The following is a 17,297-nucleotide window of genomic DNA, read 5'->3' as shown; positions in this document are numbered from 1 at the left end:
GTTCACTCTCCATTCCGACATCTCACCACTCCGACTAGTGGCTTCCGCGTGCGGTTAGGGTTAGGGTTAGGGTTAGGTATAGGGTTCGAAACTCACCTCTGTTGTCACAAGCGTGTTTATAGCAGCTTTCACCACTCTGGTAAACACTGACAACTCTACTCAATGTTCATGTAGGGTAATGTTACATTGTGAGTTGTTTATTTTTGATCTTTTACTTCCAAGCATTGCAGAGCCTGTAACAAACTGTGTGTGTCTGTCTGTCTGTCTGTGTGTGTGTGTGTGTGTGTGGGTGTGTGTGTGTGGGTGTGTGTGGGTGTGTGTGTGTGGGGGGGGGGGGGGGGGGGTAAAGTGGTATTTTCACTTTACTGGAGTATTTACAAATTGCAATACTTTTACTTCTACTCCACTGCATCTCAGAGGAAAATATTGTACTTTCACTCCACTACAATTATTTGAAAACTTTATTTACTAGTTACTTTGCACTTTTGCAGATATCAATTATTTATAATTTATAAATCATACTACATTAAAGGGATTGTAGGGAACATTAAGCCTAAATTTAAAAAAATATGTATATATATATTTTTTGCATTTTCTCCCCTCTATCAGCCACTATATAATGATGTTGGGGTGTTTTCCTTCATTGAAACACAGTCCTCTGTCTGAAATCCGTATTTTCCCTTCTGTTTATGCTCATGTTGTTTATGTCCGGGTCGTAAATTAACGCACGCATGTGCGTGTCCGTGCGCGTCCGTGCCCGTATCAACTTTTTACTTTCGGTTTTAAAACGCTCTCAAACTTCTTTTTTGAGGCACATAATTTACTTTTAAAAAATCGTTTGGATAGAATTTAGTTGTTTAGCTTCATATATGTGGTCAATTTATCATGAAAGAGCCTATTTAAAAATATTAATTCAGAGAACCGTAGGGTCGGGCATTTCCGCGAATTGTATCCGCATAAGGCAACCTATTTTGGGCATGACTCATTTAAAAAGTCCCCCCTGCGTCACCCCCTGGTGGTCGGGGAAAAGAACTGCTGGAGGGGCGGTGTTTGACAACAGTTTTTTTCTTTGATTATGTCTGAACTCCCTACAATGCCTTTAACCACTTTAGCCCTAGTTTATACATAGGCTATTTGAAAATATCCGATCTACAAGCTCAACAGGTTGTTGTGAGCTTGTCTGTCCGTCCGTCCATGTGTCATTCTGTCTGTGTACAGCTAATCTCCGATTTTGGACAGAATAATATGACATTCTTGGCTGAAGCTATGGCAATGATGTCATAAATGAAAGAAAAAAATAACTTTTCCTTTTTGTTTATTTACACAAAACGTCAAAGGTTTATTCCAATATACAAATGAACTGTTCATAAAAGCATGTTGTGGACTGAGAGACACAATAAAATGTGCTCTTTAAAATATGAGATAGTATAGGTGTGAGGTACAGATAGTAAATCATAAAAAACACAATGTAACAAACGTGTACATAATCAATGAAAGCTTATTAACAAAACCATATTATGAGGTCCCTCCCTACACAATAAAATCCGGAGTGTTAATTTAACTCTGAGTGTACAAGTTAAAAGGAGTGTAAGCTATTTGTTCTTCGTTTAAAATAAGCGTATATAGCTCTATAATAATAGCAATCATTGCTATATAAAGTGTTTGGTCAGTGACAGGGGTCTCCCCACCTCACCAGCGCTTTAATAAACAGAAAATACATTTTAATTTTGAGGTCAGGATACCAAAGAGAGAACTCATACAGGATACAGGATACAGGATAAATAAGTGAAATTGGAATGGATGAAACAAAAAAAAAGAACAGACAAAATTGGAACTGGAACTAAATGATCTTTGTGGAGTTCCCTCTCCTGATTAGATAAAATTGGAATCGCAACCTGAAAATATATTTTATGTTTACTAAAGACCTGGAGAGACGGGAGACCCCTGTTACAGAACAAACAGCAAAAATCCTAACCCTAACCCTTTTTTACAAAAACATATCACTTACACACCCTATAAAAACATTCAGGATTTCATAGTGTAGCTAACATAGTTAGCAGAAAAAAAGGTGACCAAGTTAAAGCACAAGGGGATAAAAACTTTCATGGTCACCATCTCATACACAATGTACCTTAGTAAGGTGTCAACCAGGGCTAACAAACGTAGTCTTTCTCCCAAAGCAAGAGTATACTGCTCATCACAGACTCTCGGTATGTCATAATTCATTAGCTCAAGTCAAACAACTTTTAATTACTTAAAAATAACCTATAATACTTGTACTATCAACATAGAAGCCAATATATAGATATAGTTTTCCTTTCTCATTTCAAATAAAATGTACAAAATGTCATCTGATACATTTTATGACAGAGACACTAATCTATAACTGTGAGAGGAATGTCAACTGGCACTGTGTTTAGACACAAAAGTCTTGATGCATTGTCATAATTGTCATTAATATATATTAAGGTTTACTTCAAATATTTTTTTTCTGTCGTTCCATTCATTTCAACACACACGCACAGCTCTATCAAAATGTTAACTGATAACTTTAAAAGAGGTCATATTCACATACAACTTCATCCAAACAAAAGAAATGTATATATAACATAGACCAGCCTGATCGCCAGAGAATTAGTATACATTGCACGGATTTGTGCACGTCATTCCGTGCATAGTCGCCTAGAAACCCCCAAATTCCGTGCATATGTACGGGGAGTCCCGCGGTGGGCGTAACCAGTCGCAACCCGGAAAAACCAGGAAGTAGAGCAGTCCCCACAACAAAATTTACGATTCTGTGCCTATCGGTACGTAACTCAAACGCCGCTGAGTAGGCTCAAGGGAATGTCGCTATGTTCAGGACGGCAACTCGCGCGCTTTAGCGCGCTCGGTGGTCCTTCACAAAGCGACAATTCCCTTGAGACTGCGCGGCTCCGAAATGGTTTAGTCACAATGGGGGAGATGCGAGGCGGCTATGCACGGAATTTGTGGTTTTCCAGTAGTCTATGCACGGATTTTGAGAAACGCTGAAAAACGTTCAATGAGAACGTTTCCTCTGGCGATCGGGTTGCAGGTTGCATAGACAGGGGTGACACATGACATTGGGGTACAGAGATGCTTGACCACTTAAAACCCTCTATACTTAGCAAACGAATACTTGGTTGACCGGGATCGGCCCTGTACTTGCTCCCTCCCACTACACCAAATCTCTTTGGCCAAAAGAGCTGAACTACAAGCTTGAGTGAGGTTGTGGATCAGCCATGTACACTGAACGTTCCCTCCTGAATAGGGATGCTAGGATTCAAGTGGTTAATACAAGCCACTCTGTAATACATGCCACACTGTAATGACGTACAAAAATAAACATCTTACAATTGCATAGATGAAGTATGGATAGTCCTGTAGTATTTATACTTACAGACGCAGCTTCTAAGCCCTATTTTTTACACAACTGCTGTACCCCACCCCAAGAGAAATTGTTTGGAAGATTCTGCAGCACAAATGCAGGATAGATAAAAAAAAATGTGGAGATGTATTTGGAGCTTCTGCAGTGGCTACAACTTTACATATAGTTAAATAGCTTTGAGTAAAGTACTTTTTTTGGTTAAATATTAGCAGACACGCAGCGTTTACATGCAACATTTCCAGTTTTCATGTCCATTGCCCACTGTGTGGAGAGGGGGGAAATTACAAAAAATATTACGTGTATATATTATATACACAGACACTGTGTATATTAATAAAAATGCAATTAATAAGATTATTGAGCCAGTTGAACCACTTTCAACCTGGCATCCTTATTTTGGCAATGTCATTATTGTCAAAACATTTTCAAACATAAAAAAAAAAGCCTATCTACAAGCTCACATCACGTCGTAACACGTTTTGTCCATTTTTGCAATAGGGACTATGGCTAACTGGGGGGTCCTTGGCATTGGAAAGGTTTGGGAACCTCTGTGCTGAAACATAAAAGTGTGTGGTTCTGGAACAATAGTGGAAGAACACACATCTCTTATAGAGACTTGTTTTTTTTGTTCATAGCTGGCTTCCTTACAGTGTATGCAAAGGAGGAAAGGAAAAAAAAAGGTCTGTCCAAACACAATGTTCATATCTTGGAAAGATCTCCTCGAGTGTCCTGGTCCTGATCACCGCACCGTGATAATAACAAACATGACCAGCTAGGATCCACTGTCATCCACAATTTTCCATCTTTGAATATTAAACAACGCATGACGTTCCTGGTCCGTTGCCTTGTCGAGGCGACGGCCTAAGATAGGCCTTGTTTAGGGGGTCTGTTTATTTCCTGTTGTCCTGGTAAAAAAAAGGACACTTCAGGCCATCGTCTCTCTCTCTCCGTGGCCTCCTGGCCTTATTTGTTCTTCTGAGATCCAATCATCACCTTGGAGACAAAGTTGACGATAGCGCTGGCCGGCTGCTCTGGGTCGTGCTCGGCGAATAGGTGGCACACGTTGTCCATGACACTGCCTCCTGTCTTCCTCGCCACGAAGCCGAAGATCCTGAACGGGTGCAGGAGGAGATGTGTGAGTAACGGTGGAAAAAGTACTCAAATTCTTTACTTAAGTAAAAGTACCAATACTGCAATATAAAAATACTCTTTTACAAGTAAAAGTCCAGAATTCAATTTGTACTTTCAAAATGTACTTAAAGTACAAAAAGTAAAAATACTAGAATATTTGAAAAAAGCAGATCTACAAGCTCACAACTTGTGAGCTTGTAGATCGGCTATTTTCAAATAGCCTAGGTATAAAATAGGGCTAAAGTGGTTAATGTATGTTTCATAATGTAATAATTTATATCTGAAAAGTAACTAGTAACTAAAGTTTTCAAATAATTGTAGTGGTGCCTCTGAGATGTAGTGGAGTAGAAGTAAAAGTATTGGAAATTGGAAATACTCAAACTAAAGTACAAATAAAATTGTACGTAAGTACAGTACTTAAGTAAATGTACTTAGTTACTTTCCACCACTGTGTGTGAGTAATGGCAGCATTGATGTGCATGGTAAAGTGATGGTAGGGCCAGATTTATACATTGTCGTATGACGGTGTCCCGCACCAAAAATAGCCAATCGGTGGAACACTGCCGTATGACGGAGTATAAATGGGGCATAAGTCTCATACAGTATACATGGCATGCTGCAGACGTTTACGTTAATTGCTTTATGTATCAAAGATATAAATAACAAAATCTAATGTGGTGCCAGTTGTACAAGTTTAAAAATACGTACTTTGCCGAAGAGCAGCCTTCTTTTTTCCACCTATGATGGACAGAAAACATATTTAAGAATAAAATAATCATGTTAGGCTATTGGGCCTTACTTTGAGGCAGCATAGTAAGGAGAGGCTTGATTTGATACCATACAGAATCATCATACGTCAGTATGCCGACAGAGTTTGTCTTAAGATACAAAATGTACATAAACTGTACACAAAGAAAAACATCCCTAAACTAGAAAATGTGCTCCTCGGAGCACAAGTCTCCGCCAGCAAATATTGGAATTTATTCCAAGATTGGAACTTTTTCTGCTAATATCTCCTGACTAAATGTTAGCTTGGCTGATGGCACTGATGTCACTTCGAAACATGCAATGCAATGTTTCGAAGTGACTCACCTATTTATAGGTATATATTTCGTCATGCGTCTCGCTAGCCAATCAAAGCACACCCTTTCAACATATTGTCACGTGTCACGTGAAGCTTGACCAATGTTAGCTTGGTGGAACCAAAGGAAATCAAACAAAAACATACTCTCCACCATGCCTTCGGCCTGGCGGAGACAATCAAATCCCCCCTTCTTAGGACCACCTGTCTAGAGAGTTAATCATAATGATCCCAAGAGAAAAACCCTTAAATAACATCACTGAGTCATCTGTAACCTACCTTCTATCTTGAGGGTCCAATGCACAGAATATGACTGTGTTGACAGCATAATGCCTCCTGAAGAAGAGTCTATAAGAGAAAGAGAAATGTTATGTAAGACGTGTGTATGATGAGCATAAACGCATTTAGAACTCCCTAGACGATTAGTAGACAGAGATCTGGCAACACGAGACTAGTTTGTAGTGGCAATTCTTTGCTTTTTACATACATTTTAGTTGCTTATAGTCTGTGAGGTTTTCCTGGATACTTGAATCATTCATCTTGTTTTCATGTTTGTATCTCTTTATTGCTGCATACACCTTCATCTCTGCCCGTGTGTGTATGTGTGTGTGTGTGTGTGTGTGTGTGTGTGTGTGTGTGTGTGTGTGTGTGTGTGTGTGTGTGTGTGTGTGTGTGTGTGTGTGTGTGTGTGTGTGTGTGTGTGTGTGTGAGAGAGAGTGAGAGCGAGTGTGAGTGTGAGTGTGAGTGTGAGTATGTGTGTGAGTGTGAGCGCACGAGCAAGCTCCTTACTTCCTCTGGTTGTCAGTGAGGGTGATGCCTTGGGAGGAGACCTTGAAGTGGACAACGGTGGAGATGGGTGTGGGATCTGAGCTGAGGGTGACGGTGGTGGCCTTCTGCACCGCCTGGGTGCCTGTGAGAGACTCCATCTCCACAGAACCCAGGTACCACACGTTGCAGGCTGGAATGGCAGAGCAAAAGTGCAGTGAAGTGATTAGAACCAGGGATACAGGGAAATGACGTGATGCTGAATGTCTCTATTGGGGGGCAGTGTTGATTTTGACAGCAAATTTTGATTTAGTTTTAGTCATAGTCTGTCGAATAAAATTCCAGTTAGTCTTAGTCATATTTTAGTCATCTGAAATGTTTTAGTTTTCGTCTAGTTTCAGTCGACTAAATATCATAAGATTGTTGATTTAGTCGACTATAACGTATTTTGGCCTTGATGGCGTCGTAATGGCTGGACTTGGCTTGAATGCTGAAAATAGCCGATCTACAAGCTTGTAGATCTGCTGTAGATCAGAGCGCAACAACCGAGCGCAACCAAACATAAAATGACTTGTCTTTTAGTTTTACTCTTCTTCACTAGTCCCTACCTAACATTTTAGTCTAGTTTTCATTTGTTGACAAAATTGGCAATATATTTAGTCTTAGTTTTAGTCATCATAGCTTAGTTTTTATTTAGTTTTTATTTAGTATTCGTCAGTGAAAAAAGGTGGTCGACGAACATTTTTCATCATAGTTTTAGTCGAAGAAGTCAACACTGTTGATGGGCAGACTGGGATCAACTTGCTTTTCAGTTTTCTGATCCGGTCTAGAGCGGATATCACCAGGTGGCGTAAACTAGAGTGGATATCGACATAGCCTGTGCTCCTCCAAAATTATTCCCTCGTCCAGAGGCGGCATCATTTTACCCACAAACCTGTGATGCAGTGCACGTTAGCTCATCTTTAAAGTAAAAAATAACTACAGTATTCATGCGAGTGTACCGTTTTATTCTAACTCGTAGAGACTGGCGAGACCAGGCAACTCTTTTCGGCATTCATGTGGGGGAACAATAACATTGCGACGCCCAACCGGATATAACCGGATACTAGTTGGCGAGTAGACGTGGCCTAGACTGGGTCATACTAGTCTATTCGGAACAAAAACCAGGCTTTCCGCCGCGTGGAAAGTCTGGTGACGCAAGGTTACTATTGAGGTGCAACAGTTAATCAAACTAAAAGATATAATCAATTATTTATTTATTTACTTACAGATCAACATGATGTTTCATGTCTCAATGGTTCATTTACCAGTGTCAAAGGTGCTACAACATGGCATACAGCTTGCAGTGTGTTTCTGTGTCATCGTAGTCATTATGACTATTCATGGCGAGTGATTTTTAGTGGTGTGATGATTACCTGCTCCCTGCTTGAGCAGCTCAGCGGCTGAGTTGGTGACCGACTGTGAGCTGTTCTCCACAACATCTTCCAGGGGATCTGTGCCACGTGGAGAGCAAAAACACATGAGCAACATGTTTGGGTGAGTTGCATCACTGCAGGATTTAGAAATAAAATAACGCTTTTGTTGTCAGCTGCCTCACACACAATGCCTCTGACCCTCCCCCTCCCGGTAATCTAATGGGTTGATTTTTTTTGGCCAACAATGATGGGGTAATTAAACACATTTTAAACTAAACAGTCTGCCCGAAACTCATTACAGATCGGTCTGAAACCTGACCACAGGCTCATGCTCAAATAATTCACTGAGGGACGTGATTAGAGTATAACAAACAATTCATTGTGCAACAATGTGAATGGATTTCTGTGTTTGTGTGTGTGAAAGAGAGAGAGAGAGAGAGACAATGAGAGAGAAAGAGAGAGGGAGGGAGGGAGGGAGAGAGAGAGCTTGATGAGTCTCACCATGGTCTGGTATGATCAGTTTGCAGGGTAGAGCCAAGGGAGTGATTGAATGCTGACAGACCAATGCAGTTAAACTTCCTGCAAACACACAACAACAACAATCGAGCAATGGAACGCTGCATGTAGGCTCATATACAGCTTGTGAGCACCAGCTATTATGCAGAATTACATCAGTGACCAGAAGAGGGCAGCGTGGTTCACCGTCAAACTTTTTGGTGCAGGTAAGCCCAGTAGCCACAAGGTGTCAGTGTTTCAGTTCAAGTAAAGGACAGTAAACAGCTACTCACCGAAATAGGGTTCATTAGGGCAGCCCTTTAATCGAACTCCTTTCTGTGTACACTCAATCAGGAAGTGACGGACGAGCTCATTGGACAGATCTCCTCCTAACATGGAAAGAGTTAAAAGAGATTATAAGGTGAGACATCAGAGGTCATTTATAATTATGCGTTGCACAACAGAGGAGGTGGTCTGGCTTCTGTCCCTAGCCCTGCCTGACACGTCTTATTTAGCCTGACCTGAATACCGGGTCCAGACATGAGCTTCGGTATAGCTACAATTTCTTCTCTGGCACTTAGAAGTGTTGCACACGGCATATTGAATCACCACATTCGATCGCTCCGGAGATTAATGGGATTATGATTCAACAGAAGCGCCTCAGAGGGGTCCGGAGGAGAGCGCATGTGAGGAATGTCTTGGACACAAAGACACTGAGAGAGAGGCCCTCTCTCCTGAAGCTGGGTTGGGTTTCACCCTCTTAAGGAGCCACAATGCCCTCAGCTCTGTGGGACCGTGTCATGATGTCACCACAGGTGCCGTCGGGCCGCAATGGGACGAGGACAGACAAAAGGACAGGTGTGTGCCGGGACAAATGGACCGGTCACACGCTGGCAGTGGTGGTGGGCCGGTGTCGAGGATGGGCCCGGAGGCACTAACCATTAGTTATTACCAGATGGATTATTCTTGGTGGAAAATACAGTCATTTCCGTATTTCAAAGCAGCCCATGAAGATTTAAAACAATTAAATATTCATGGGCCTTTTTTCCTTTGTGGTGAAAATCATGTGTATGAGATTTTATCATCAATAAGTTGCTCTTTGTTTCCACATTGACGCGTAGCCACAGAATGCTGGCTGGGAGAATTTGGGCGATTCCTCATCACGACCGCCGCGGTTTCTAACAACAGCTGTCAGCGTTTCACGGTGCATACGCAAAACAAACAAGACGGGGTACTTAAATAACATCTCGATCCCCTTGATATACCATGCACGTCAGGTAATGTGGGACAGGGACCTTCCCTGGAGAAGGTGCTGGGACCTAGCGGAGGCGTATGAAGGCAGCACATCCATTGTTAGAAGGTGTAACCCTAGCTGTACATCTAAGACTACTTGGCAATAGGGGCCTGTTTTTTTGCTTTATCACAGCAGTGCCCAGGAGAGAGACCCAAAGCCAGGAGCTCTCTCACACACAAACACAGGGAGGTGACTCTCAGGTTCCAGCCATGGAGGTGCGTTCAGAGGGCTTGTAACTGTAGCTGGCTTTTATGTGTTGGCTGTACGATTCCCAGGATGTCCCTACGGTCGACCCTAATGCCTGATCGCTATGCTGTATACGGAGCAAATCAAACAGCCTCCACTCAGAAGATCCTTTACTCTAGAACAGTGGAACCTTTTTAGGCTGTGACCCCCCAAAATGATCATATTTGATCATAACAAGCACTTGGATTGTAGGAGTTGAGGCATTACATTTTGTTTGGTTCCACAAATAAATATTGTGAGAATAGCAGATCGGCTATCGGCTACCTCTTTCTTATATTATTTGACAATTTGGCCAATGTTCGACCAGTTTTTATAGTATCGTTTGTTGATTACTTTTGATGCAGTAATGGTATTTTTCTTTTCTTCCTTTTTTTTGTTTAGGTATTAAAAAAAGTCTTAAAAGTCACTTCACTGTCATCTGAGGACCCCCCCCCCCCAAAAAAATCATGTGTGGTCAGATCTACCTCTACCACAAGAGTTCTCAATGTGGGGTCCAGGGACGCTCAACGGTCCTTGAGGGGGTTCCAGGGGGTCCCCACTTAAAAGATAGTTATGAACCAAACTGACCCTTACAGCTCTAGCTGTAACGCTGAGAATGTACAAATGGAACCAAATGGACTCCCATGGTCCATTTGGTTTGATTTTACAGAGTAAACAAAGTGTAGATTGAGGTCCCAGAGATAAAACATTGTGTGAAATGAGGGTCCGTCAGCTAATGTATATCAAACTGGGGGTCCTTGAAATAAAAAAAGAACCACTGATCCACCGTACCTTTCTTACTCTGCTGGAGGACTGAGGGTGGGGGTGTAGCCACCTTCATGGCCAGCCCATAGGCCCCTCTGAAGGAGTGACTGTCCCGCACAATGAAGCAGCCAGGCTCCTTGTCCTTCAGGACTGAAATGGCTGTGAAGAGAGATACAAATAGAGGCTAATGAGTCCATGTTTGCCACAATATACTTAAGAAAATGTCAATGTTATTTTATTACTTGGAAGCCTACCTTGATCCCTTGAAATATCGGGCTTGTACCAGTATTTAGACGTGTCTTGGACAAATTTTACAGTCACCTGCTTGATAGCCAGCACATCTGGAAAAGTCAGAGACATGCAAAGTCTGTACAAAGCATAAAAACAGACAATTCATCTACGTGGGGTAATTAAATCAGGTTAACGTCATCTTACCAGGAAGGGGTGAGGCTGTGCCCGGCATCTGAGCCGAGAGGTCGGGCAGGACGTTGGGGAAGGGAATACTGAGGGAGCTCCCACTGTGGGGGCTGGAGAAGCCACTGGGCGCGGGGGAGGCCGTTCCCAGGGAATGCTCCCCGTCCGACGCCCTCCTCTTCTCCGGCAAGAGAGGCGGATGCTGCTGCGCCAGGGGCTGCGGAGGCCGAATCTGGCCGTCCAGGGAGGCCAGAACAAGACCCCTGTCCATGCCTCCGTTCCCCAGGAGCAAGGAGGAGGCCGAGGGCGGGCACTCCGTGCCGTAACTCAGGCCCATGTCGTCCTGCTCGTCGAAGCTCTGAGCGGGGCTGTGGCTGAGGGCGTAGCGCGCCATGCGGCTGTGCTGGCTGCCTCGCGGAGAGCTGTGGGCGTTGGGGGCAGGGTGAGGGTGCGGGTGGGACAAGGGAGGAGAGTGGTGGCCGTAGTCCAGTGACATGGTATGCTGGGGAGGTTGCATGGTGTGCTGGGGAGGTTGCATGGTGTGCTGGGGAGGTTGCATGGTGTGCTGGGGAGGTTGCATGATATGCTGGGGAGGTTGCCTGGCGGAGGGATAGCTGCTCAGAGACGTCTGGCGGCTCAGGAGCGGAAGCTCTGACCACGACTGTCCCATGGAAGAGCTGGAGGGTGGGAAGAATTAAACGATGAAGGATCAGGAATTAAAACAATCCTCAAGAACAGCATTTGTACAAAACCTGTGGTGGAAAAAGTACTGACATGTTTGACTTAATTTAAAGTATCAATTCCACACTGTAGAAATACTCAAATGTATTGGCATCAAAATATACTTAAAGTACCAAAAGTAAAAGTACTCATTATACAGAATGTCCCATTTCGCAAGTTTCCAAAATTTGGAAACTTGAGAAAATGTATAAAAGATCGGCTATTTTCAAATAGCCAATAGGGCTGAAGTGGTTAGTGTATGTTTTGTAATAATAATCACAGTAACTAGTAATACACATTTTCAAATAATTGTAGTGGAGTAAAAGTACAATATTTAGTAGAAGTAAAAGTATTGAAAATTGGAAATACTCCAGTTAAGTAAAAACACATCAAAATGGTACTGCAAAAGTACAGCACTTGAGTAAATGTACTTTCCACCACTGGTAAAAAATAGTGATCAGTCAATCATTCCTAGTTGGGACTATACCTCTCTGTCCGCTGGAGTGTCCCACTGATGGAAGCGGAGCGTGTGTTGCTTAGCAACCTGCGGCAGCTAAGGGCGGAGTCTGGCAAGCCCTCATCTGGATGGCCAACGTGAGCAACCATCTCAGGGTATCCCCGCAATTCTGTGGAAAGAGTATTCATTAGAGATGATGACACAAACACAAATATATCAGAAACTAATTTGGATTATACTTCAAAGTTTCTGTTCATCATTAAAGCTCATTATGAAATGTGTTATTGATAGGGGAATAAGGTCCTTGATGAAAATATACCAATACTTAAAATACAGGTAGAACATAGTTTGAAATTATGCTTAATGTAATAAATGTGTTCTCCAGAACATCTAATGTGACACGATGAGGAATGTCGTTGTTGTTGCATATAGCAAAAGTAAGATGTAGGAGCAATGGGGCTTTTCCTCTAATAAAGCAATCAACAAGGGAGCTGAAAGTATGAAACGGAAATATGGCCTGTTGCCTCGACCTCAGCCATCGATCTGCAGGAGACAGATTACCTGCCTCCAACCACAGAGTCAACGAGTCAGACTCAATCACAGCCCAGAAATTAAAAGCCCCCTGACATAATCATCTAAAAGCTTTTATTTCATCAATCATAGCTCAGAGCCATTGACAGGGCACCCCCCCCCCCCGCCCATCCCCCATCGCCCAAGCTTGACAGCACGTTTCCACGTAGCTCAGTTGTCGACGTTTCCATGGGTTACCTTTATGGGAGAAACGAGAGGGGCAGAGCAGACAAGAGCCATTGGTTTCTCCTTTGTGCTCTCTGTGTACAGACACTGTCACTGGGCGGAGGAAAAAAATGTTTTTGTGCCCCGTCTTCCCTGACCCACCGTAACCATGGAGACATGGTGCAGCTGAATGCGGTGCTTCTTGCACAAGTGTCTGAGGTTTTTGGGCACGGTAGGGGCAGAGATCACTGCTCCAGGCACTGTGTACAAGGAGATGTAAGGCACTTGCCCTAGCCGTGGCGACCTTGCAGGCTTATGCAAAGGCTAAAATGTAATTTAGATAGCATGTTATGTAGACAGATGCCAGGTTCATTTGTAGACCTGGTACTGTATAGTTTCAATGCACAGATTTTGTTTTTTTGTATATTATACTGTTTATACTGATGATAGGTTCTTGGTTGATCCTAGATTACTATTTCTATGCATTTGTTGTTTCACCTCGTATTTACTTGCTTACTGTAAATCGCTCTGGATTAAGAGCGTCTGCTAAATGCCTAAATTGTTGTCAAGCGGCTTGTATCTCCTTGTACAGCAAAAATTATCCTTCATTTTCTTAGAGATTATTTTTCTTTGTGACCTTTTTGATTTATCAAATAATCAAGAAACAATATACATGTACATATATATATACATATATGTATACAATATATCATTGAATAGATTAACCACTTAAGCTGTATTTTATACTTTGTCGCACAACGGTGTTGTTCATAAATAGTTAAAATAGCAGATCTAAAACCTCACAACACGTCATCTAGAGTAGACAGTAGACACGTTGTGAGCTTGCAGATCGGCTATTTTCAAATTTTTAAAAATGTTTTAACTTTTTTGGACAACTTTCGCCTGTAATGACATTCCAAAAATGGGGATAAATTCTCGATTAGTTGGATTAACTGTTGCGCCCCTATCTCCTTGTACACATCACAACAGGCCAGCGTGGGGTCAGATAAGGACAAAGATCGACACGAAGAATCAGAGCTATAAAAAGATTGGCCCTGGTCTTTTATGCGTACAAACTCTGGCAGTGAATATTCTCTGACCCCCCCAAGTCACTAGAGTGCTGCTGAGAATGGAGGCCAACAGTGCAAGAATGGAGGCCAACAGTACAAAATCATATTAAGATTTTGGGGTCTAATTTCCAGGAAGCCCAGACAGGCGAGCAGCCAAGTCAGTTATTTTCCCAGGACATATCTTTGAAGAAGAAAAAAAAAAGCTTGTAAACAGTAAATATTGACATGACTGGCTTTGGGAAAAGGACATGAAAGTCCACAAATGGCAGCACAACAAAGCACTAGAACAACACAACACTCCCAATCTCTGAGAATAATGCTATATACCCAGGGTGTGTTCCACCACCAAGACACACCACCGCAAAAAAAAATCCACACACACGCACGCACGCACGCACGCACGCACGCACACACACACACACACACACACACACACACACACACACACACACACACACACACACACACACACACACACACACACACACACACACACACACACACACACACACACACACACACACACACACACACACGCACACAGAAAAAAAGCTTTAATCTTAAGAACATCACTATTATGTCTAAAAACGTTTTCTTTTCAGGATGTGAACTACGCAAAACATTCCCCAAAACCGAACATTGGGCAACCGAGAGCCTGGTTAGGAATCTCCCTGTTACACACATCTATGAGATGCCCTTTGTTTTCTGCGTCCTCCTACAAAACCACTAGAATTCCACAAACAACAATGTTACCTCTGACAGTCATGGCATATTAGTTAAAGCAAGGTTGACCTGAAATAGCTCTGTTGTACTACAGAGGCAACGATCGCAAACACGCGGTACCACAAAAGCAAAAATATTACTTCTGTGCCAGTCCCTTGCAATTATGTCTAGCTCACTGCACGGCTTCTTTTTCTCATGGTCACCCGCTCACTCTTTTTAAGTCAGTCGCGAGAGAAATAGCATGTGAGTCAGTGGAAGAGTGGAGGGAAGCTTACGGGGGCTTTGAGCAAAGAAAACCGGCTTCATTTTTCTTATCTCTCCTTCACCTTAACTGCCACTTTGTTCATTATTCGACTTGCCACCACAAATCCAAAGTCTCATTCAAAGGTTAAGTGGCTCCTATTTTTGGTTCACAATGGGTCACTGGACTGACATTTCTATATTTTCAATAAATCCAGTCAGTTTCTATTGATATGGGGTGGGGGGGGATTTAAAGCATTGTTCGTGCTATTTTGAGACCCTTGGGTCTATGACGCACAGGTAACTGAATATATATGTATATGTGTATATATGACAATGTGATATATATGTAAATATACATCACATTGTCTATCTTATCTATTATCATCTGTTTTTACATGAATGTCACTCAGTTCAAATGCTTAAAATGTGAATTGTTTACCCTTCACTGAACAATTCAACCATTTGTAATGCCAAAATGTTCTTAAATTAAACAAATGCAAGACTGAAGTTATTGTTCTTTGGAGCCAGTGTTAATCAGTAAAGATGAAAACCACAACCCAAGCCAGAAGTCTTAGTGCTGGATTTCAACAGCCACATTAAGACCATTAGTCTGCCTAAGTCAGCCTTCAATCTCAAATTAAGAAGATATCAAGGATGAATGATTTGAAAAGTTTGTCCATGCATTCATCTTCAGAAACTTGACAACAGTAACACTGTCTTTACATACACAACAAAAAGATCAGAGAGCTGCAGTTGAATCAGAATGCTGCTGCTCGAGTGCTTAAGACCTGGAACGCATCTGTGTCACTTTAGATTTCTTTGGCTATTCAAAAATAGCAGATCTACAAGCTCATAGCACGGCACAGAAAAAAAATAGTGAAAAAAATATTTTTAGATTTTTTTCCAAAAAACTGTTAGGATTTAGAAATTTTTAAGAATCGCCTCAGGTCTTAATGGGTTAACATGGACCATTATCACGCCAGTTCTCAGCTCTTTACACTGGCTCCATGTCTGTCAAAGAATTGATTTCAAAAGAATACAGTTGGTTTATAAATGATCGAACGGTTTAGGGCCAAAATACATTTCTGATCTTGTGCTAAGATCATGAACCATCCAGACCTCCCACGTCGACAAGTCGGCTTTATGTCCCCAGAGTCTAGAAGACTCTAAACGTGGAGAAGCTGCGTTCGGTTTTGATTCACCACATATCTGGAACAAACTCCCAGAAAACTGCAGGTTCTGCTACAACTCTGTTGTTTTAAATCCAAGACTTTTATGTTTTCCGCTGCCTTTTACTGAGGTTTATGATTCTTGTGGTGCATTGCAATTTGATTCTGTTTCATTTAAACATATTATTTACTATTCTCTTAACCCTTTAATAAGTATATTTAATTGTATTGAAATGTCCTTTTATAATTTTGTTTCTTCTTAATGCTTTGTGTAGCACTTTAAATTGCCTCGTCGTTGAAATGCTCTACACAAATAAACATGCCTTGCCTTTCTACTCAAAGACATAATTATGACCATACCATGTTCTGATCTGTAGCCTCCAAAGGACTGCATGCTGGGAGATGGAGTTTGCCTCATCAGGTGTGTAAATTCGGACATATTTTTCACTGAAAATAAATAAATACATACATAAAAGTGAGGCAAGAATGGCAGACAAACATATGGTCAAACGCATCACAATGGACAAAAACATTCCATTTGCACACAACAAAGCCAGTTGGGCGGACACATGCTTAGTCCATGTGCACGGATATACACGAATCCACGGAGCGCTGCCCTGCGCGCAGCCATTGCTGCGGTGTCAACGCTCCGCGGACGCGACACCGCAGCAATGGCCGCCTAACAGGCAGCTACAGGCAGCGCGTCTGTGGATTCGTCTATAGGAACAGCCCGTTTACATGATGCGCATTATACATAGTGAAACATATTTTACCATACGGTGTCGGGGGTGAGATTGGGAAAGCAGGAGTGGGCGGGGCCATGTCACTCCCAGCTTCAACGCCACTGTCCATGTCTGGGCCCTGGGCCCGATAGTCAACACTGTCACTCCTGTACAGCATGCCATGCTGCAAAACACACACACACACACACACACACACATGAATATGGGCAAAACATGCGTGCAAAAACACATGAAACATCCACCACCATATAGGACAGTCAGTGGTTCTCAACCTGTTGGTCGGGACCCCCCTACATGATTTTGGGAGGGTTCCTAGATGATAGTGAAGGATTTAAGGACTTTTAAGACCCTTTTAATACCTCAAGAAAAGAAAAATACCAAATACTGCATCAAAAGTAATGAACAAACTGTACTATAAAACATTGGCCAAATTGTCAAATAATATA

General features: G+C 42.2%; 1 protein-coding gene across 3 annotated transcripts in view; it reads right to left on the bottom strand.

The window, feature by feature from the left end:
• Positions 1-1,298: 1,298 nt before the first annotated feature.
• tns3 (tensin 3) overlaps positions 1,299-17,297 on the bottom strand; it is a 47,015-nt gene continuing 31,016 nt past the window's right edge. For all 3 annotated transcript variants that reach the window (XM_084058702.1, XM_084058703.1, XM_084058704.1), the window contains 13 exons: positions 16,882-17,014; positions 16,469-16,555; positions 12,199-12,337; positions 11,013-11,668; positions 10,832-10,918; positions 10,605-10,736; positions 8,587-8,682; positions 8,300-8,377; positions 7,799-7,876; positions 6,408-6,576; positions 5,898-5,966; positions 5,246-5,275; positions 1,299-4,517 (listed from right to left, as the gene is read on the bottom strand). In XM_084058702.1, the coding sequence (XP_083914828.1) occupies positions 4,370-4,517; positions 5,246-5,275; positions 5,898-5,966; positions 6,408-6,576; positions 7,799-7,876; positions 8,300-8,377; positions 8,587-8,682; positions 10,605-10,736; positions 10,832-10,918; positions 11,013-11,668; positions 12,199-12,337; positions 16,469-16,555; positions 16,882-17,014 (1,902 nt within the window). In that variant the 3' untranslated portion in view covers positions 1,299-4,369. The remainder of the gene's footprint in view (positions 4,518-5,245; positions 5,276-5,897; positions 5,967-6,407; positions 6,577-7,798; positions 7,877-8,299; positions 8,378-8,586; positions 8,683-10,604; positions 10,737-10,831; positions 10,919-11,012; positions 11,669-12,198; positions 12,338-16,468; positions 16,556-16,881; positions 17,015-17,297) is intronic.

Source organism: Gymnoscopelus microlampas (genome assembly GCF_963454915.1).
Source record: "Gymnoscopelus microlampas genome assembly, chromosome: 5".
Lineage (NCBI taxonomy): Eukaryota > Metazoa > Chordata > Actinopteri > Myctophiformes > Myctophidae > Gymnoscopelus > Gymnoscopelus microlampas.
Note: the sequence above shows the minus strand (reverse complement) of the source record. Positions and strands in the feature narration are given on the sequence as shown.